The sequence below is a fragment of the Podarcis bocagei genome, assembly GCF_964188305.1.
Source record: "Podarcis bocagei genome assembly, chromosome: 5".
Classification (NCBI taxonomy): domain Eukaryota; kingdom Metazoa; phylum Chordata; class Lepidosauria; order Squamata; family Lacertidae; genus Podarcis; species Podarcis bocagei.
Window position 1 is genome coordinate 58463251 of NC_138129.1, and position 21916 is coordinate 58485166.

At 40.3% G+C, this 21916-nt stretch overlaps 2 protein-coding genes across 7 annotated transcripts in view; one reads left to right on the plus strand and one right to left on the minus strand.

Annotated features, from left to right (window-relative positions):
• OSBPL9 (oxysterol binding protein like 9) overlaps window positions 1-771 on the plus strand; it is a 69349-nt gene extending 68578 nt beyond the window's left edge. For all 6 annotated transcript variants that reach the window (XM_081193153.1, XM_081193154.1, XM_081193150.1 and 3 more), the window contains 2 exons: window positions 317-452; window positions 537-771. In XM_081193153.1, the coding sequence (XP_081049279.1) occupies window positions 317-452; window positions 537-611 (211 nt within the window). In that variant the 3' untranslated portion in view covers window positions 612-771. The remainder of the gene's footprint in view (window positions 1-316; window positions 453-536) is intronic.
• A 1875-nt stretch (window positions 772-2646) lies between these two features.
• Window positions 2647-21916, minus strand: part of NRDC (nardilysin convertase) — a 29840-nt gene continuing 10570 nt past the window's right edge. The window contains exons 9-31 of the mRNA XM_081193142.1: window positions 21829-21902; window positions 21565-21634; window positions 20993-21070; window positions 20300-20420; window positions 20155-20213; window positions 19159-19213; window positions 18405-18509; window positions 18097-18220; window positions 17157-17243; window positions 16495-16614; window positions 15441-15492; window positions 14948-15098; window positions 14720-14847; window positions 12863-13025; window positions 11918-11949; window positions 11148-11286; window positions 9778-9825; window positions 8957-9009; window positions 8171-8254; window positions 6021-6111; window positions 4864-4980; window positions 3846-3935; window positions 2647-3371 (exon numbers count right to left, since the gene is read on the minus strand). Coding sequence (XP_081049268.1) covers window positions 3177-3371; window positions 3846-3935; window positions 4864-4980; window positions 6021-6111; window positions 8171-8254; window positions 8957-9009; window positions 9778-9825; window positions 11148-11286; window positions 11918-11949; window positions 12863-13025; window positions 14720-14847; window positions 14948-15098; window positions 15441-15492; window positions 16495-16614; window positions 17157-17243; window positions 18097-18220; window positions 18405-18509; window positions 19159-19213; window positions 20155-20213; window positions 20300-20420; window positions 20993-21070; window positions 21565-21634; window positions 21829-21902 — 2236 coding nt within the window. The 3' untranslated portion in view covers window positions 2647-3176. The remainder of the gene's footprint in view (window positions 3372-3845; window positions 3936-4863; window positions 4981-6020; window positions 6112-8170; window positions 8255-8956; window positions 9010-9777; window positions 9826-11147; window positions 11287-11917; window positions 11950-12862; window positions 13026-14719; window positions 14848-14947; window positions 15099-15440; window positions 15493-16494; window positions 16615-17156; window positions 17244-18096; window positions 18221-18404; window positions 18510-19158; window positions 19214-20154; window positions 20214-20299; window positions 20421-20992; window positions 21071-21564; window positions 21635-21828; window positions 21903-21916) is intronic.

Genomic DNA, 21916 nt, shown 5'->3' on the forward strand with positions numbered 1-21916 from the left:
TAATTTGCTTGAAATTAAATATCAGTTACTTCACCTCTATATTTTGATAGAACAAGTGCATTGTTTAGCTGTATTATGTGAAAAAAAATTCACATACTAGGAAATAAATCATTATTTATTTATTGCAAATAATGTGGATTATGAGCTGTAACATGGGATGAATGTCAGTCATCAAGGTTTTGAAACAAAATTGGCCATCTGCCTATTTATGTTCCTTCGTGGATTTTTCCCTCACCTTAGTTTAAAATCTTTCTCCTAAACCTGCAATAAGAAATGAGTTTTGTATCATGCTGTATAAATATTATTATTTTTTTAGCTTATGGAAAGATGTAACTTACAACTTAAAGATCAGAGACATTGATTCAGCTACTGAAGCAAAGCATAGGCTTGAAGAAAGACAAAGAGCCGAAGCCAGAGCCAGAAAGGAGAAAGAGATTCCATGGGAGACACGGGTATGTTTTAGTCAATAATCAGTACCTTTGTAAATCTCCCTGCTCCTCCTGTGACACTATTAATTGAGTACTCTTCTCTTCCAGCTATTCCATGAAGATGGCGAATGCTGGGTTTATGATGAACCACTACTCAAGCGACTTGCTGCCAGTAAATATTAAGTGGACCACCTGTATGAAGTTGAAGCCTTGGCTTAGTGGCGATAGTTGTAACTTTCAAGTACTCTTCTTTTGGAGAGCCTGTCTCCTCCAGTTACAGTTCCTATCTCAGGGATACTGGATTCACTGATGCAGCGAACAATTAAAACAGGAAGAGCCTTGACTGTGTAGCAGTAATTTATATTGGCCTTTCCTGTCTGACCTCCCATGCTTCTAGAAGAATTAACCTGGGCTTGATCCCCATCATATATGTTTTAACCACTGCTGTAAAAGGTGCAATGGGGCATTTGATTCCAGTTACATATGATTCTGGCATCCTACAAATACATGACTTTATTTCATTAGAGCCAGTTAATTTGTGTAAATATGAGGATTCACTCTGCCAGTTTAGAAAATGCAAGATTCTAATCTACCAACTGGTATGTTTTGGGTTTTTTTTAAAGAAATCATTTTTTTGGCATTTCATTGTTTCCCCAAAATAACTTTGGTATTTTTAGAAACTAAAATGTAATTTTAGATTACCATTTGGTTCCTGCTGGTGCATCTATAATGCTTCATAAAATAGATTTTCAATTGTATGCATTGTTTTATTCCAGAGTAAACCTTTTCACAGCAGTAATGCTTTGAAAGAGCATTATATTCAAGTTAAACAATGCTAAGAATGTGTTTTGCTGTTAAACAGGGATATACTCATATGCACTTGAAAACCCAGGGCAATATGTGAGATACAAGCAAACAAAAGCAACCTCTTATATATACGGTTGTCATCTGAAATATGATTACAAACACAGTCTAATTAACCAGGTTCTTCTGTTCAGCAGTGCTAGTAGTTCAGAAGATGGTTGGTCACAATTTGACCCAAGCACTTGTGTTGAAACCAATTTTACTGCATTCCTGTTTCTGCTAATTGCGTTGAACGCAGTCGGCTGGCTTTTACTGGCCTCTCTTTTTCCTTGGCCAGAAACATTATATAGGCAATAATAGGCAAAACATAAATGCTCTGGTAGGGTGACCAACCTATCTAAGACCAGTTATGATTAAATAGCAAAAAAACCCTACTGCTTTAATATGTGCTGTATCCAGAATCAAGGTAATCTGAGTGACTTGTGCTTTTACTCTGGTGCTGCAGCTGCCTAATACCCACTGTAGAATCACTATTGAAAACTCTTGTGGTACTGGGACAAATGTATATAGTCAGTTGTTTCCCTTATGAGACAGTCTGTGAGTGCAACAGGCTGAGTTAGCTAGGTGAGATGCATAAGAGCTGATTTGAGTAGGAAAGCTGGGTGAAGCAAGCTGATTAAGAGTTGTCATGGGTTGCTCTTAAATTCTGTGCAAAATCACTGCCTCATTTTATAGTCTTTGTATAATGGGGCTATATAGCATATGCAAGCTTGTGTTTTGGGTTTAGCAGATTCTCTGAGGTGGGATGGAGCCAGACAACCCCTACTCTGCACTGAAAATGGGTGGTAGGGTTATTTGAGGCATCACTTCCTTCTGTCCAGTCGCTTACTGTTGTTCTACTGGAGGACGGGGACTGACTGGGTAAGAAGGTGTACATTACTTTGCCTATAGAGCCTCTTCAACCCCAGCTGAATGCACTGGTGTTGCTTTGGCATATAGAAGCTGCAGATAGGCTAGCCTGCCCTAGGCACCCTATCCCACCCATTCTCTCAGTACAGAATGGGCTGTCTTGAGTTCTCCTTTCCCTTAAAAACTCAGTAGAACTGTCTGGCTTGGTTTGGTCTTTGTAAAGCTTTATATGACAAACTGTTATCCACAGGAGAATCCACATTTGAATGTGTCCCATTGCAGGCAATCAATTTAGAAAATCTAAATCTATGGGGCCTGAGCTGTATATATAGTTGTTTATATAGGGAGGGTCTTGTGAGCTGAAGTAGGCTGTCTTCCAAACTTGTAATCAAATTAACAGCATTGCATTTCCTTCAACAAGGGCTACACTTTCTAAAATTAAAGTTAATGCAAAGTTAAGGGGTTCTGCAGTCCATCTAACAGCCTGTACATAAAAAACCAGAACTTGAGATCTCATTAGTTTATTGCACATGGTATCTGAGTACTCATCCTGAATTCTCATGCAAATGGTTCTTATTTCCTTTTTTTAAGGCCAAGGATGTTGTCACAGACAGGCAGATTTATTAAGGAATCAACTCCTCTCCAGAGAATCCTGTTAAATCACTTCTGTTCCCCAAACAAAACACAAAATGTCTTGGGGACTTGATACCCGATACTTCAACTTGACCCCATTTTATCTACGTAAATAGCACTCCAAACAAAAAGACCTAATACATTAGATTGCTGGTGGGTCCAGCCCTTTATTTTGATGTAAGATTTTAATCTTCCTATATTTTACCCACTTCACCAAGAACACACTTGCTTATGCCTTCTCTCTTCAAGGACATGCATGTAGCAGATTACTTAAGACAGTGGAAGGTATTATGCTACGTATTTTCCAGAAAGCATGATAGGTTGGATTCATTGTAGTAAAGCAGACTCCCCAAGCTGCTCAGTAGAGAACTTGTACTACACGTTATAGCACTCCGAGATGAGTTATTTTAATATCTTATGGTATGGGAGAACATTGAGTGCTGATGTATACACTTTGATGTCCTTGATACAAGTGATATCGGTCAAAGACGAAGAGTCCAAAAACATTAGCTGAGGTATTTCATTGCATGAGGGACTGTGAACATTAGTGAGAGATGAAGCTTCTGTATCACCTTCATGTATTCCAAATCCAACCACCTGCAATTTCAAAATAGCAAAGTTACCAGCTGATAAATTTCACAACAAACAAAATGCAGCCTTATCTCCATAACTATGATTCACTTTCCTAAATTCACCCTAAACCAGGCATGGGTACCTGCATGATCTATGACTCCTACAAGTGCTCTTTACTCAGCTGCTCTGCATATATACAATTCTGCATCCAAGCTACTACAGAACCAGGATTGTAACGCTAAACCTTTGAGTGAGCCTTTTGGTTGCTTCTACTGTTTACTGGAAGCTCAAATGCCTTGTACCTACTTGTCCACCCCCAGCACCCCCACCAAAATACACAATCCATAAGTAAACAAGTATTGTGGGGGTAGATTGAATGCTTCTTTCTAGCCTTGCAGAAACAACAAATATGTGCTCAGCCTCTAAGCCAGGTACTTCCAACACAGATTAGTCTCGGCTGACCCTGACAAATACATTTTTAAAAGCATAAATACTCACATGTACACTAAGCACTTTCCTTTCTTTACCTCTGTGTGCTTGAAACCAGTCAACTAGTTCTGACTGTGAAAGAGATTTTAGAGCTTCAATCTGAAAAAGATGGAATAGTTTAAAATGATAACACCCTACTTAACATGCAACTACTGTACTGTATCTAAATTAGCCCAAAGCATCGGCCATTTTCTTTTATCCGTGAACTCTGTACAGAATACAGTTGGTTGAACCTACCATCATTCTTCTCACTAACAGATAGTGAAGAATTTTATTTTTTTGGGCCAATTTACCCTTCCCCTGCAGCCTCCAAATGTACCCTCAAAATCAGTTCTAGAACATCAGAGGTCCAGGGAGAACAGTAAATTGGCAAAAACTCTTCCCCTTCCATCGAAGGGGGAAATCCTATACCTTGAGCTCCTTGCAAAAAGGCGGGCTTTGAATTAAATAAATTAGCAGAAACATTCTGCTGGCTCATAGACCTTTGCAGTTGTTCAAGGTCAATGCTGGGATACAATCCTGTAAATATTTAAAGTGGATGCCTTTGAGTTGCTCTTCTCAGGACCGCTAACATTAGCTAAAAAAGACAATAAATTGTGTGCCCATGCTCCCCGCATCAGTAGGAAAAAAGGGGTCTACATTAGCAACCACCATACTCTTCACAAAGAGAAACTGTTGCTCTCCTCCAGATGGGCGGAGTATAAATTAATTATTATTATTATTATTATTATTATTATTATTATTATTATTAACAGAACAGATGGAGGGTAGGTTGTCCAGTCCTGTTTAGCTTGTTAAGCATAGCATGCTCAATGTCAGAGAAGCCCAGCCAGTGCAAATGTATGTATGTGGATTTATGAAGGGGTGCTTACTGAGACCTTTTGTGGACACACTGGCACCATAATGGCTATAATTCCAGTAGCATTAGATACATTTATTTAGAGTACTTGGGGATTCACCTTAGTCTGAAGAGATTTTAGAAACCTGAACCACGCAGGAATTCTGCTGTTAAAAAGAAGTCACTTACTTCCCGGACTAGTCTGTCAAACAGATATTGCTGAGTCACTACTTCCGTCCAGTTTCTATCTACCTCCTCACCAAGATGAGAATCTTCACATTCTTTTAATTTAATGAGAGCTGTGACCTGGGGTAGAAAAGACAAGCCACGCTAATCACACACAGTCACCGTTTCTACAAAAAATACTGAAGATGCCCCATTCACACTAATTCTTCTCTTGGCTCAATTCTGGCCACTTGCAGTACAGTTCTCAGACTCTTTGAGAATTTATTGAAAAGAAATATAAAAATACTTTAAGTAAATGAGTGGAACATATGGACTAAACTATCTCCTTGCTGATGCATGTTCATAGCACCACCTTATGTTTCCAGCCATATATCTGTAAGAAATTATAGTATAGTAAGACAATTTTGACGCGGGTGGCGCTGTGGGTTAAACCACAGAGCCTAGGACTTGCCGATCAGAAAGTCGGCGGTTTGAATCCCCGCGACGGGGGTGAGCTCCCGTTGCTCGGTCCCTGCTCCTGCCAACCTAGTTCGAAAGCACGTCAAAGTGCAAGTAGATAAATAGGTACTGCTTTGGCGGGAAGCTAAACGGTGTTTCCGTGTGCTGCTCTGGTTCGCCAGAAGCGGCTTAGTCATGCTGGCCACATGACCTGGAAGCTGTACGCCGGCTCCCTCGGAAATAAAGCGAGATGAGCGCTGCAACCCCAGAGTCGGTCACGACTGGACCTAATGGTCAGGGGTCCCTTTACTTTTACTTAAGACAATTTTGAGAAGCTGGTATATGGCTGAGTAAGGTATGTATTATTTGCTGAGCACACTACAGCAAAAAGAGTAGTTACAATGTAAGGTAGCCTGGAGCTAGGTTTCCTTTTTTTAGTCTGTATGTCCTCTACTCACATCATCAAAAACAAAGGCAGCAAGAGGACTCTTGCACACCTAGGCATTTTATGGCAGTGGAATGCTCCACCAGACAAATACTCCTCTTTGATTTCTGCAAATCACCAGCTGTGAAGTTTCTGGTCCTCAGATAAATAAAACAAACCTGAAACTATTACTGGCACATAGATGGATATACAGAAGAGCATGACCTGATCAAGCTGTCCTTTTATTAGTTTTCCAGAAATGTTTTCCAATAAAGAAGCATCTTATTAAACCCCTTACCTGTGTCTTGAATGCTTCTTCTGACATTTGTTTGAGTTTTTCTTCAAAGCATAAAAGAAATTCTTCTATCTTCTTATCCACTAGTTCAGAGCTGAAAGCAAGAACAATTTATATTCAAACATCTATTCCTTGTGGCTGTTGCATTCAAGAGTTTAGTTCCACAAAACGGAAGTTGAATTCTACTAAAAGTATAAGCCTATTTTTGAGAAACTGGAGCACTGCTCTAGAATTTTGCTTTTAAATGTTATCAGAATGTTAACTGTGAATACCAGTTAACCACAACAAATTCCCTTGTGGAAACCACCATCTCAATTGGGAGTAGAGAGAAACTATTTCCTGCACCATGGGAAAATTGAGCTGCAATCCAGCATTCCAGGAAAGTAACTCCTAGGTAAAATAAGTTCCTAAGTTTGCTTTACAAGGCTTAATTTTACATTAGTAATCCTGTGACTGGTGCTGATTACCAGCGGAGGTTATAAAGGAGAAGCTAGACAAGTTTTACTGTTGGAAGAGACCTAATCTAACCCTTAAAATAGTAGGACAGGGCTACCTGCAGTCCACATTCAATATCCTGCCACTAACATATGCATTTTCCCAGTGGTTTTCCCAGTAGTGATGTATGGAAGTGAGAGCTGGACTATAAAGAAGGCTGTTCGCCGAAGAATTGATGCTTTTGAATTATGGTGCTGGAGGAGACTATTGAGAGTCCCATGGACTGCAAGAAGATCAAACCTATCCATTCTTACGGAAATCAGCCCTGAGTGCTCACTGGAAGGACAGATCATGAAGCTGAGGCTCCAATACTTTGGCCACCTCATGAGAAGAGAAGACTCCCTGGAAAAGACCCTGATGTTGGGAAAGATGGAGGGCACAAGGAGAAGGGGACGACAGAGGACGAGATGGTTGGACAGTGTTCTTGAAGCTACCAACATGAGTATGACCAAACTGCGGGAGGCAGTGGAAAACAGGAGTGCCTGGCGTGTTCTGGTCCATGAGGTCACATAGAGTCGGACACGACTAAATGACTAAACAACAACAACAACCATATGCATCCAAGCCTCAAGGCAGTGTAAGTCAGGGTTGGCACCTGTGTATTGATTTGGGCTGAACAGGTGGCCTGCTCACTATAATACATCCCCATTAGAGAGCTAAGATCAGCATGCCATAAGTTCTGCCCATAGCCTGGTGGGGCAGGATGAACCAGACACATACTCCTAGCGCCAGCAGGGTCCCTATTTGAACCAGCTATGTGGAGTTAATTGGCATCCACTGGGCTTAAAAGTGCTCGCATTGGCAATCACTAAATTCCAGTGGAAGGAGAAGGGCAACCCCATGCTGTTTCTGTCAGACTCTTATAACCACAGGAAGACCCTGGACTGGGAAGAATGTAGAAACAAGGAGACAAAGAGCAAGTATTTATTCCTCATTCTGCAGTTCATGATTTTTTTAAAAAAAATTCTTTTACTGATCCTTATTTATAAATTACAATACATTACAGCAGCAGACAGTCCATACTCAGTTAAACCAAGAGTAAGCATGTAGGTATGTAAGTTAACAGGAGTGAGGTGGCTAGACCATTGTCCTATCAGAACCAAAGGTGAGATGGATAGCCTGTGGCTCTCCAGATGTTGTTGGACTACACCTCCCAGGATCTCTGACCATGCTGGCTGGAAGTTAGAATCCAACAATCTCTGGAAGGCTACAGGGTACCTATCGTTGGAGTAGAGAGGTACATGGCACAGATACTGTAAACTACTCTCACAACAAAAACAAAGCCACAGTGCTGTCAAATACGATGTAAAGACATTTTAAAAACAGGTGTGTGGAGCAGAAGCAACAAATAAATGAGTAGCTCATGGCCATGTCTGTCCTGAGGCAGGCAGTTACAGAAAAAAGGAAACTTTTATGATTAAAAAAGCGGCTGTTGCATAGGCAAGATAGAATAAAAAACTTTTTTACTTACTGCACTCCCCCCCCAAAAAAATTGCATTATATTATTTTGTAGGATGAATACATTAGAATATGCAGGCCAGAGTTTGTATTTCTTGTTTTGAGAATGCTGTATCTAAAATGTCATGTCTGAAGAACTAATGAGCTTACAGGGCCTGATGAAAACAGTGAAATTAGTTTTAACAGAATGTGCAACTCACTTGTATTTGGTTGCCTGTGTTGCTACTGTAACAGAGAAACCAAGAATTCCAGATGTATTCCTGCAGGTTGGGTACACATGGTATCTAAAGCCCAAAGAGAAGATGGGGAGGCAAAAAGGAGAGCATTCCGTAAGCATGATTCAAAACATCTTAAGCGAGTTTCATGTGAATGCTATAATAATGAGCTAAGAATGCTAACTTAAGATTCCTGTCCTCAATGCTTCATCAGTACACATGCCACCTAAAAAATATCAAGAAGGAAGACTGCAAAAAACCCTCAACATTTTAGTGTTGGCTTTTAATTTTGTTACTACAGATAAAAAGTAGAGAGGTGAAATCAATCTGCTATTGACTCTCAGGTCTCTCCATTCCATTGGAATCAGGAGGGTCAACTTTTTCACCTCTTTTCATCTTTTTCCTGGTCAGTCACTGCCAGTTCTATATGGACTTTTTTGGCCTCAATTTACATCACTTTTCACTTACAGAAACTGAACCAAATTTGCATTTTCTGAAGCTTATCCACCCAGTTTGGAAACTGCTCTCCCCTAATACCAATACCCATTGTGAGAATGGTCCATCTAGTCTCTGAATACTATACTGTACCCATTTACTGATCCATAAGAGATCCTGCCTTTTCATCCCATGACTGCTAAAGCTTACTCGGGAGTCTTTGGTGTGGAACTTTATCAAAGGCTTCTTGAAAGTTCAAGTACACATTGTCTATTGGATCACTCCAATCCTTCTTGACGCATCTCACTTCCACAGGGCAGCTGAATGGAAACTTACCCCAGGGTCTGCTTTGTTCGCAGGAAGTCAAAACAAGGCTCTTCCATGTACATCTGAAACGAAGTATTTCAATCACAGCAAGATTTTTGCATTTTCCCTCCCACATAAAAAGCAGTATTTAAGGCTCAGGGCAAATGAAACAAAATGAAGCAATGATTTATATTTTTAAGCCAGTTATTAGAACAGCTGGTCACCCTAAGATACAAAATACTTGCCCCCCCCAAATTTGCACTATATCACTTGCACTATATCACTTATGTCTAGTCCCACCTGTGCTAGGAAAGTTTGAATCTTCACAAAACAGGAAGTGAACAATCAGGTTGTAGGCTGTGTTCTGGAAATGCACATTGACTATGTAATGAACTGATTATTTGGGAAGACCCTTCAAAAAGGTCAAGAAGGTGTGCTTCATGTAACAGGAAATGGCCTTATGATGTGCCAAACCATTAGGTCTAACTAGTTTAGCACTGTCTCTACTGCCTAGCAGCAGATCTCTAGAACCTGGGTGTCTCTCCAACAGACACCAGGGATCAAACCAGAAGCTGTCTGCATGCCAAGCATGTACTCTATCACTGAGCCATTGTCCTTCCCTTGTATAACAACCAGTTCCCATATTAATCACCCTTTTGCCTCTCCATCCACGCTCTACTATCCCTGCACAGTTTCGGCACAAACATCCCAAACATGGGCTTCTATGGTTTGATTTGCAACAACTATGCTGTCCAACTGAATTTACACTCAAGTGCTGTGATTTTTATAGTTGCACTTAGAAAGGTCAGATATTAACCTATTTCAGTTTTTAGAAAGCAATCCAAACTTACCACAAGCAATTCCATGAGAGAATATTCTCTTAAACTCCTAGCTCCGGACTAAAAGGGAACAGCAACAAAGAATTCATTCACTATAAGGCTTGGGTTTTAAAGTTCTGCTATATGTTTATCTCCAAAGTGGGAAGAGATGCTAAAATTCTCAAAATCACCAAATACATGACAAATAGATAATAAAAGGCCCTATTGGTACTTCAGCCTCTCACCTATACCTAAGAAGTAGGATGCACGGGTAGGGAGTAAAGCATGCTAAACACAACGCATGGAAGCTCTGACTACACAGTTAGAAGTTTTCTAGTTGCACTGTAAGGAGAGGATTACCAGTTTCCTGAAACAGCTATGAAATACAGCTGACTTCCAACTTAAACTGCCTAGGGTTATGTTCCGGGGATAACACAAAAAGCCAAATTCCAAAAGTCAAAACACATCAGGATCAATGGCAGGTAGGATCGTTCAGCCCGGCCACTGAGATCCAGCACCGAGGGCCTTCTGGCGGTTCCCTCATTGCGAGAAGTGAGGCTACAGGGAACCAGACAGAGGGCCTTCTCAGTGGTGGTGCCCACCCAGTGGAATGCCCTCCCTTCAGATGTGAAGGAAATAAGCAGCTATCTTCTCTTTAAAAGACATCTGAAGGCAGCCCTGTTAAGGGAAGTTTTTAATATTTAATGTTGTATTGTTTTTAACATTGATTGGAAGCCGCCCAGAGTGGCTGGGGAAATTATTATTATTAATTATTATTATTGTTGTTGTTGTTGTTGTTGGATTGCCAAAGTGTTTTTCCCCAGATAGCCACCCCATTTCAATTGTATTTTTTGCCAAGCATGTAAAGCTGCATGCGCAAAAGCTAAATGCGAGTTAAGTTGTGAGTTACCCGTACAGAGAAATAGAAGACACAATGGACAGGGTGTCACCATGGCCCCCCAACCTCTTGGGATTTCCAGAAAGTTGTAGGGCAATGGCAACGCTCAGCTAGAGACTACAGGCTCCTTATGTGTTAAAGCTGCCATGTGATAAGTTTTTTTTAAATGGCAGTCAAATGCTCTACCACTGAGCTATACCCCCTTTTTAAATGGCTACTGAATTTTGTAAACACCATAGACAAACTACTGGCATGTTTATGTCACTCACTTTCTTGTAAAGTTTCTATGTTAGATTCCATTCTATAGTAGAGTTTAGCAGCAAAAGTTATTCCTAGCTACATGTTTACACGTGCAAAGTTTCCACCTGCTTGCAGAAGCCCACTGTATTTGCCATGTCGGTGCAGCTTATGAAACAAGTTCTCAAATTATAAAGGAGGGTCACATACTATGACGAGCAAATGCACAATAAAGGAATTAATACACCCACTCTTTGCACCACAGCACCTGGTAGTAGACGGTCACTTCAGAATTTGCATCCCCTTTGTTCAGGGTCTTCACTTTGCACAGCAGATGAGCACCGGGCAAGTCCATCACCCGGAACTGAACTGGACAGGGATGTACCAAAGGAAGGAATCTCAATGTTCTGAAAAAGTCCACAGATCAAAGTGTCAGCTGTCAACTCACTCCTTAACCCAATACACAGTATGATCTAGGCTCAGATATCATAAACACGTGAGCATGTCTATTTCATAAAATACAAAAATCTCATCGATGAAAACCCTTAAGAGAAAAACTTAAATTTGAGGCAGTTGCTGATGACCCATATAGGTTGGGTCTTAATTTTAGGAAGACGGTATGTTTGTAATAGGGCTGCAGTGTTTAATAAATGAATTGGTTAGATTCATTTAGAAAACCTTTTAACTGAAGAACAAGTGTCCAAGTTGATCAGATAGTGTGTATTTAATATAAACACCATCCTAAGAGAGGCACTGCTACCTTTTTTTCACACAGGTGGGAACACCTCTAAGATGACACCTGCTACAACACTTGTATGCCACCTAAAACCCAAGAGAATATGCTTCTGGCTTCAGGAATACTGTTTTTATTCATATATAATTTTATCTAATAGGGTAATCAGTCATATTCACGAGATCAATTAGCATTCTTTTCAACTGGTTTGTAGTCCCAGTTTTCAGTGGTCTCTCTTCCATTCAAGTTTTGGTCATGCCTCACAGCCTAATATATATTCTAATATAATGCATAAATATACTTACTGAACAACATAATCCAGAAATTCTTTTGATTCCTTAAAGATAAATGATATGTATTTTAATTTCTAAATATATGTACCCAATGCCAAAATTAGTCCACACAAAACTAAAGTACTTTGCTCACACTTAAATCTGGTGTTCTCAGCACTGAAGAAATAAACTGGATAGAAACAATTTGTGATTTCTGGCTCCAAGAAACAACTAATGCTTACCACCAATATACAATCCTTAGTCATTTTCCAAATTATTCTTTACTGGCCTTTACATAAGCCTATTAAGAATACTTTCCGACCATGAAAAAAAGCCCTTCCAGTATTACATTGGGGGTTTTTTTTGCCTCAAAACTTTGAGACCAAGAGACAACCCAATGGCCACTCTGTGTAAACACCAATTGTTTTGTCCCAGACCACACAACAAATACTTTGTGAGAGAGCACACTACAGCAGCAAAGCTTCATGGATTCTGAAACATCCTGCAAATCCTTCTCTGAACTTCAAAGAAATCTGACTGATGTCTCATGTGGAAACACTTTCCCATGTATCAGTCTAAACACATGCAATATAAGCAGAGTGTCATCACTCCAAGAGTGGCATGAGAATCTTCCAGGTACTTAGACCAGCACAAGCAGAGGACAGATAGCAATATGAATTCACTTCACATTAACTGCTTGCACAGAAAACTAGCCTTCCTTTGAAGCTGCACAACTGCTCTCTCACGTTGAGTGGATTTGCTAGCCATAGCCTTTTGATGGACTCTATTCTGCAAGGTTTGGTCCTAAGGCAACAACAAACAGATACCATCAACATGGAGGTTGCAAACACTAGCTGCTCTGCTGTGGTACTAGCGTGGCAAGTCATAAATGAATAAGCCTATGCTACTACTAGCTGTTAATCATCAAAATAAAGGATCATTCAGAGAGGCAGATGAAGCTGATAGATCTGTACTCACAGTGCTTGTGAAGTTTCCTTGGACAAGGCCTTCTGCAAAAAGCTGGGATTTGAAAGCCTTCACAAACAATAGTAGAGAATCTATAGAAAGGCCCTTCATAAGTGTCTCATATTTGTCCGTCATAGACCACCTGCCGTGCTCCAGTATTAAGAGGCGTATATCTCTGTGACCAATAAGAAACACAGCTGAATGCATGATGATTGAAAACAGATGGCCTCTCAAGTCCCCTCCATAAGCCAATCCGAAATGAAGCAAAAAAATGTGCAACTGCACTCATTTGAAACACGGATGCTCAAATCTTGCTCCTTTCCTCTTTTTCATTAAAAGACCAAAATCTCCCTTAGAACAGAAACCTGCCATTCCTTTTACTCAATGAACCCTGCAGCATGCATGAACTATTGTACGTAAATAACAATGCTAAGAGTGGTAACCTTCCAAATGCACATGGAGAACTGAACTATTTGTCGGTGGGAAGAACCATTTCCTCAACAATAACTGTAACAGGTGAAGAGAGACTAAACCCACGGGGCTGGAAACGTAGACCCTGAATGCCATCTCAGTCTCTCTTTGTCCCATGGCAACCGTTAGGGTATGAGAGTCCGCCCCCCCCCCCAAGGTTTAACACCCCTTCCATGCCAATTGTGATTCTGATGGTGTTAGGTAAATTTTTTTACAGTTGCCATATGTTTTATGTGCTTTTAATTCTGTTGGGAACCGCCCAGAGTGGTTGGAGAAACCCAGCCAGATGGGCGGGGTATAAATGATAAATTATTATTCTTATTACTTCAAGAAAAGGGAGAGGGCAGACCCATACCACCCCCTAAAGCAACTGGTGAGGAGGTGGGTCTTGAAGCTCCTTGTGGTTGGGACAAATTATTTCCATTCCCTTCTCAGGGTTCCCTATCTGCATACCCACCCCCACCCACTTCCAAATATATTCCTGCAAAGCTAAGGAATCTTTACTATCAGTAGCGATTTCCCCTCCACTGTGGACTCCCAGCCGATGAGCCACTTCACTAAAAGACAGAAAGACAGGCAATTGCAAAGCTAATTCTACTGCAGATTCTCCTTGTCATGGACTCTGATTCATACAGCTCCTTTAAGGGTGACAGATGTTTGCTTTCAGGTCCACTACACTGCAAACCTCAGCCCTTCCCAAAGGCAGCTTATCAGACAGCCCAGGAGGATTTCAATTTGGGCAGCAGAAGAGATGGGAATACAAATGATCCATCGTGTGCATGGAGCAGGTCACATTGCTTTCTGGATCACAGCCATTATGCTGCAAATGCAGCTGGTAAACAAATCACAATGATATGTTGCTGAGAAAAGCATCAGTACAGGATACCCGTACAATGCGCACAATACCATGGTTATCAGAGGTTGACCCCCAAAATCAGACGTTCATGCTGCACCTGTGTTTCAAACTACCTTCAGAACACCTAAGGGCTGGAAAGGCACACCATTTTCACAGAAAGCATGGAAGGGGAAGCACAGCCTCCAGGTGTTCACTAGAGTCAACACATGAACACCCTCAAAACTTCCACCCCCCTGTCTTGACCCCACAGATCTCCTGCTCCTTTCTTGTTCCTATAACCCAATTCCTTGCCAAGAATGCCCTACAAAGAACAAGGAAAATGGACAAAAGCAAAGGAAGCATGTTCGTTCACATTTCCACAATGACATGCTCTCTTCCCAAATCAACAATACTGTATATGTTTTTATATTGTTGTAAACTGATGTGATACAGTGGTATGAAAATATTTTTATTAAAAAAACCACAAATAAATAATAAAATCAGAACTGGGACTTCTTGCAGAAGGTAAACCCAAGCCTGCCTGTACTGTTTCAAACACTTACTTGGCCAGAGTCTCTGGCTTGATGAGAATGTTGAAGTAAGTCTTCTTCAACTGCTCAGTTATCATTTCAAAAACTTCTGGAGTAAAACTGAAGTCTGCTAGGTGGTCAATGATGAGTTGAAACAGCAGCTGGGAGAACAAAGTAAAATGCTGTTTCCCTAGAGCAGTAGACTAAATAGGATCATTTTCCCAAAAGGAACCCAAAGGAAAAAATCCCGCCAACACTTACAGGAAGCTTGTGATTGAATCCTTTTACGCGAATGATCAGTCCATGCTCTCCAGCTACCAGCTTGTATTCCAACTGAGCAACATCCGCCTCATAAGCAGGCTCAGCGAGGTTGTGTGCGAGGATGTTTACAAATGTATCAAAGAGCACAATGCTGCACACAGCAATTTTTTGGACGGGAAACAAAAGTAAGAATGTGAATGAGAGTCCTTCATGGAAAGGCTCTGTGGAATTATACCACTCATTCAAAAGACAAATGTCACTCATTAAATTAACATATATAGGAGTATACAATCCCAGACCCTTTTAGACAATTACCTGCACACTTGACATTATGGTTTATGCAATCAAACACAGCATTTGATATTTTACCATCACCCACCACCTAGTATTCCATGTTTATTAGTAACAGGGATGCTCTGAAGCACCACAGATGCTTGTTACAGCAGAAAAATAAGCTAATCAAAAGGACAGACAAAAAGACTGCAACCCTTACTTCTCGGCAGACTGCTGGATCAGCGGTGAGATTAGATGGAAACGGATATAAGCTGAAAGAAATGGTTATAATGAGCTATAGCAAACAATGGGGAGCTTTCGTCAAGCCATTATTTCTCTTTGGGACCTCCTGACCTATGGTTCCCAATCTCTTTTAAACAGATTATTAGTCCTACCCACTGCTGATTAAATACAATGAAATCTAAAGGGCATGCTAATATACAGCCAGAAAGCTTTTGATTGGCAAGTAGTCTCTCTGAACAGTGAAAAGGAATGGGGTCTGCATGTTGCTGGCTAAAGAAACACAGCTTCCTACCCAGTACAGGAAGGGTGAGTCAGCACCTCCGCCACTGGCTAGCAGAAGGCAGCTGTAGAGCAGTGCCATTCCACAGATCAGTGACTGAAACACTGCCCAAAAATTCCCAACCATGGTAGCCAGAGTTAAACATCCCAAGTCCAAACACAATGCTTAGATTAACAACTGAAATGTTTCACATCTTCATTTTCTAAAACTCCAGACACCAACAAGCTAAGGTATGTAGAGCCAGCAAAATGAAAATAACTTGGTGCTTTATGATGCCAATATACTGCCTTGTCTAGTCGAAAGAAGGGACGGAGAGCCTGTGGTCCTCCAGATACTGGCGGACTACAATTCCCATCATTGCTGACCACTGGCTTTATTGGCTGGGCTGATAGGGTTTGGATTCTAACAACATCTTGATAGTGACAGGTTCACTACTATTGGTGTAAAGGCTGCTACTGTTTGATTAAAAATGTATATACAAACACAGAAATTCATTTCAGGAGAAGGATCTCAGCACAAGGATGCATGGTCATGTCATTTAATTTTTTTATCTATGTCACTACTGAAACAGATGTTCTAAAGTTGCATCTGGATTCAATGTAAGGATGTGTGTCTGCCTTAAAACAAAAACAAAATTCAAAATAAGCTATATGAAAAGCCCCAAGGAGATAAATGCAATCTGGAATGTCCTGTGTTTTGTAACCTAGAAGTGTATTAACAAGTTTCATTAAGAGACCTTTAAAGGGGTTACCTTTAGGGATTTTGAATTTATCATCCTTCTTGTACCACAAACAGCCTTGTTGGGTGCTCAGTATACTGACTGGATATTCTGTCTGTGGGCAGTCAGGAGCCTTCAGAGCAAAATCAGTTGCTAAAATTAAGGAGGAGGAGTTACTGTTGCACACCCACATGTCAATGTATCAAGTACATATCAATCTCAAATAAATTATGCAAGCTGTGTGCTTAAGTGTCAAAGCATCACTGTAAGGATTGAAGTGTTACTAGCTTAACAGTTATTCATGGTCTGCTGCACAAATGGATTGCTGATCTGATGCAGCAACATAAATTTCTGATTCTGCTGGATAACACTCCCTACCAGTGCTTTTCCCCTAGAAAAATAGGTGCCAGTAATCACCATGAAGTTCTTACAGTAAGTGCTACACTTTTTAACAACAAAAAAGAGGTGCTGGTACTGCATACCCTCAAGTATCCCTGAAAAAAGTACTGCTCCTTACTTTTTTGAGATACAACATGACAGAAACCCAACTACATAAATCTGTTGAATTCACTTGTAACTGAAGAGGCAGCCTTCATTTAGAAAACCTAGGACAGCTTATTTAACAACATGTAAGCAAAAGAATCTAGTCACATTCAACCCTATTTTAGGCATGTATGAAGTCATAATTCACTCACCAATGTATCTATTTTCTTCTGGTGGGTGCAAGTCAGGATTTAATGCAAAGTCACTGGCCCACATATCTTTCCAGTATTGATCAATATCTGAAAATTAATGATAAAAGCAGACAAACTTAGTACAACTGAAGCCAATGAAGATGTTATAAAGGTAAAGGTAAAGGGACCCCTGACCATTAGGTCCAGTCGTGACCGACTCTGGGGTTGCGGCGCTCATCTCGCTCTATAGGCCGAGGGAGCCAGCGTTTGTCCGCAGACAGTTTCCGGGTCATGTGGCCAGCATGACTAAGCCGCTTCTGGCGAACCAGAGCAGAGCATGGAAACGCTGTTTACCTTCCCGCCGGAGCGGTACCTATTTATCTACTTGCACTTTCATGTGCTTTTGAACTGCTAGGTTGGCAGGAGCTGGGACCGAGCAACGGGAGCTCACCCCGTTGCGGGGATTCGAACAGCCGACCTGCTGATCAGCAAGTCCTAGGCTCTCTGGTTTAACCCACAGCGCCACCCAAAATACAGCTGCAAAAAGCTGTATTGACAGGGCACACAGCTCCTATCCTCCTCTTCTCTAATGCACACCCCTGGATTTCTACACCATAGCAGCAGCAAGGAACTCATACACCTGATCTAGACATAATCCTTCACCATTCATAGATCCAACATGTCATTCTTTGCTAACCATGACAGAAATGTCATCTTCTCACTGCCCTCCAACTCACATCATACCTAACCATTGGTCAGGCTGGCTGGGGCTGGTGGGAGCCAGAATTCACAAACATCTGGAGGGCCACAAGTTCACCACCTGTGGCACTGAAGTTCCTTGATTATTAGGAGACTTAGTGACTTATAGGCCAACCTCACTCCAACATAACACACTGCAGTTCCTTCCATAGCCTCCCTCCACCTCTGAAATTCCTTTGAGGAAGACTCAAAGTTGTTGTACCTTCAACACCGTAGTGTGTACCAAACCACTTCTCCTTCAGCTGACACTGAGCTTCATGGGCAGCAGAAAGCAGAATAAGGTTGGCTCCCTGAGGTGTCAGCTGGTTAAGAGCTTCAGCAATGATCTGCAAAGATGAAGGATTCAAATATATTCTTATGTGTCCCTATTTGTGCAAAATTAAGCAGCTTTGTTCTACTACTACTTTGTAAGCAGAGCGTGAAGGACTGAAAACAAGATTCCCTAATTGGTAGAATTGGTTTCTTAATCATCTCATCTAGTAAGAAGCAAGACCTAAAGAGTGCACTTACTTCTGGTTTGTATTCAAAAAGAAGTTGGTCTCCTGTCAGAATGTCCTCCTTTGGAAACAGCTGCATATTCTCACAAATACTTTCAACATATTCAACTGGGTCAGTCTGTAAAACAAACAGTTCTATTTCACTATCTGATCATTTGAACATTTCCCCCCTTAACCTTACTTCTGGTTAAGCTTAAAGGTGAATCCAGGTCATCAATTTCCCCACACAATTGTGCACTGACTTTTGCAGTTGTTTTGTGCCAAGAATCAAGTGGAACTAGTGAAGAATCCTAGATTTTGGCTGCTTTCCAAATGTGCTTTGGCAGTTGTGCCAATCTTCTGCAGTAGTCAATTCATTTGATTCCCAGATGCATGACAACTGCAAAAATCAATGTAGATTTTGGACAAGAAAACTTGTTCCTTGAAATCCCCATTGGGCTCATTAAGAATCAAAGTTAAGAAAAAGAAGATTAGAGTTTCATTCATGTTGGAAAAAGCTATTCATTTGAACGGCTTCTAAACAGGGCTCCAAACTCAAGTTCTTAGCTCTGAAGATTGAAGACGCACATCTTCAAAAGCAGAAAGTCATCACAAATCATGACTGTTTCAAAAGCATCTCAGTAAAATAATCCCATATTATTAAAATTAGCAATGAGCTTACTATAGTCACCACAATTAGATTCCCAGCTATTATTAGTTTCCATAAGCAAAGATAAAATGATGGGCTATAAAATGGTGTTTGAAAATATTCAAGGTTGAGGAAATACCTGTTCTTGATAATGAAATTCATTAGCTTCAATCTTCTGGATTTCTTCCCAAATTCTGTGGAGGATGACGTATGTTTCTCAATAAATCAGTCACATTTGTCAAGAAAGGAACCATTTCCAAAAACAAGGTTTCAGAACATTCCAAAAGATTCCTTCACCACATGGGGTTGGACTAGATGACCCTCCAATTTTACAATTCTATGATTCTAAGGCTATTTCTCAGCAGCCTGACCAACAGGCCAGAGCAAACATTTTGTCATTTCCCATCCTAACATGGGACTGAGGGCTGACCCCATTTCCTTTTGCAGCTCTTTAAAAAGATTCATTCTGCTGCTACCACCTCCTAGGTCAGAGGCTGTCTTACTATTAGTAAAGAATTATGAATGAATTGTTTTGAGGTTTTATTATGTATCTCTTATGAAACTGTTCTGCATTGTTTTTATTAGGAAGATGACACGGATAACAATGTACTCTTTATGTATTTCTAAGTTTTTGAGAACCACTTTGAAATAAATTTATATAGAAAAGAAGTATATATAGTAACTAATAATACTTCACATAGAGAGAACGTTTCAGGATAGTGAATATTCCCCTAAACCAGAGTTTTCCAAACCGTGTGTTGCGACACGTTAGTGTGTTAACTGCTATGTGTAGGTGTGTCATGCGAAAGCTCCCCCCGCGGCTGGAAATGGGTTTGTTTAACCTCTGGTTTGCTAGTAAGACTGAATTACTGTGTTGTGAAATGATGCATGTCTAAAAAGTGTGTCACCAACATGAAAAGTTTGGAAAGCTCTGCCCTAAACCAATTCTTAAATCATCAACCACCTTAATAGCTAATTTTCCTTGCTTTTTCAGAGGGTTGACATTTTAGGGTGACTTTCAATTCCTCCAGTTCTTTTTAACAGCCATTTCCTCCCACCTGCTACTTCTGCTCACATTTAGGAATTTAAAAAGTTCAGTAACACCAATAGCTCACTAGAATCAGGCCTTAGTTACCTTTGCTCTGGTCCTGTCTGCTGCAACATTTTCAAATACTGGAATACGACATGAACAACCTGAAAATGGAAACAAAGCACATTCAGGTATCTGTTGTCTGCAATAAGCAAGAACAACAAACACTTCAAGCTGAGCTCAAATTTACCTCATAGAAATGATTGTAACCTTCATCTGTCAGAGTCACACAAATACTGAAGACAGAGTATGTAGAGTTCTGCTCAAATCCTGTCTCACCATTTCCTCCATACAATGCAAGAGCCCAGAATCTATCAGAAAATATTAACACATCAAAGATAGAGCTATTGATACATATTTCCAATATATTTCTGGCTTTTAGCAAGAGGAAGTTTTGCCACCCCTGCTTTAGTATGCAGAATAGATGACATATTTCAACTAATAACCTAGGCTGGGGTAAGCAGCAACATAGTCCAATCTATGCGAGTAAAGGGTTGCTTGTATCACTCCCCCTGTCCCAATGGAATAGGGAGTTACCAATTTCTGATTTTTCCATCTCCTCACATGATGGAATCACAATATAAGCAAAGGGTAGGCACTATGGAGAAACTTTTCAAAGTGCTCATGTCAAGTCTATCCAATGTTTATGTTGCACAATATTTGGGTTATAACAAATACATGTTGAACTTGGTCACTAACTAAGCTGACATGTTTCTCAACTGTCTGCATTACACAAGTAATAATAATAATAAATAATAATAATAATAATAAATTTTATTTATATCCCGCCCTCCCCAGCCGAAGCAAAGGCACATGGCATATATATTTTTTAAATGTGTCAATGAACTATTAAAACTATTAAAACTGATTTTTTCATACATACTTTTTTCTAAGGAATGAAAGAACACTGCCTTTGCCTTCGTGTCCAACCAGCCATGAAATATAGTGAAGAGGTTTGACCCTGAAAAAAGAGGGGAAAGTTTAAAAATGGAGGTCATAAAACATGCCTTGAAAATATTGGTTTCCAGCCATTATACAAATTAGCAAGTAAAATAAGCATATCCAAAATGCTGGGATTTAGTGATGATCACATTACAAACTACTACAGCTACCATAAACTATGTGTGGTATTCAGTGGTGCTTGGCTGCTGACAGAAAGGAATCCATCAACAGAACAAGGAAGGGGCCAATTTTTGACAACTGTCTGCTGCACCCTCCCAAATCTGCTCAGGATTCCCCCAACCGTCTAGAGCAGATTTAGAGGGAGCACAGACCACTGCAAAGGGATTGTTTAAAATTGTCTCCTTCCACATTTTGCTGATGGAGCCCCTTCTATCAGCAGAAAGCCACTAGTGGCTGCTTTTTCTTTTATCAACAATTTAATTTGTTCAACTAACTCAGTTTCCTGGTTCCCCTCATGAAAGGGTTCCACCATAACAAGAGTTTAAAATTTACCTGTAATGTTGTTCTTGTGGAGGAAGAGCCCAAGTGATATTTAAAGAGTGTGTTTTTCTGATTGGAACAACTAAAAATAAAGAAATGTTTACTGTAAAATGCAAAAACATGATTATCTGCCTTCATCAACTTTCTCATAATAATTTTTCTCAAAAAGAAAAGTGCAAAGAGCAGTATTTAAAACTTTGAAAGTTACAAAGTTTAGAATGCAATATGTATTCTTAATCGTTAGCACTATAGGAATTATTCATTCCAATTACTCACCTCTGTAAAGTTTCTGAAAATCAGGTGTGTCAAAAGGTTCTGTCAGGTGGCTAAAAGTTGGTCTTGGTAAATCACTTTAAGAACAAAA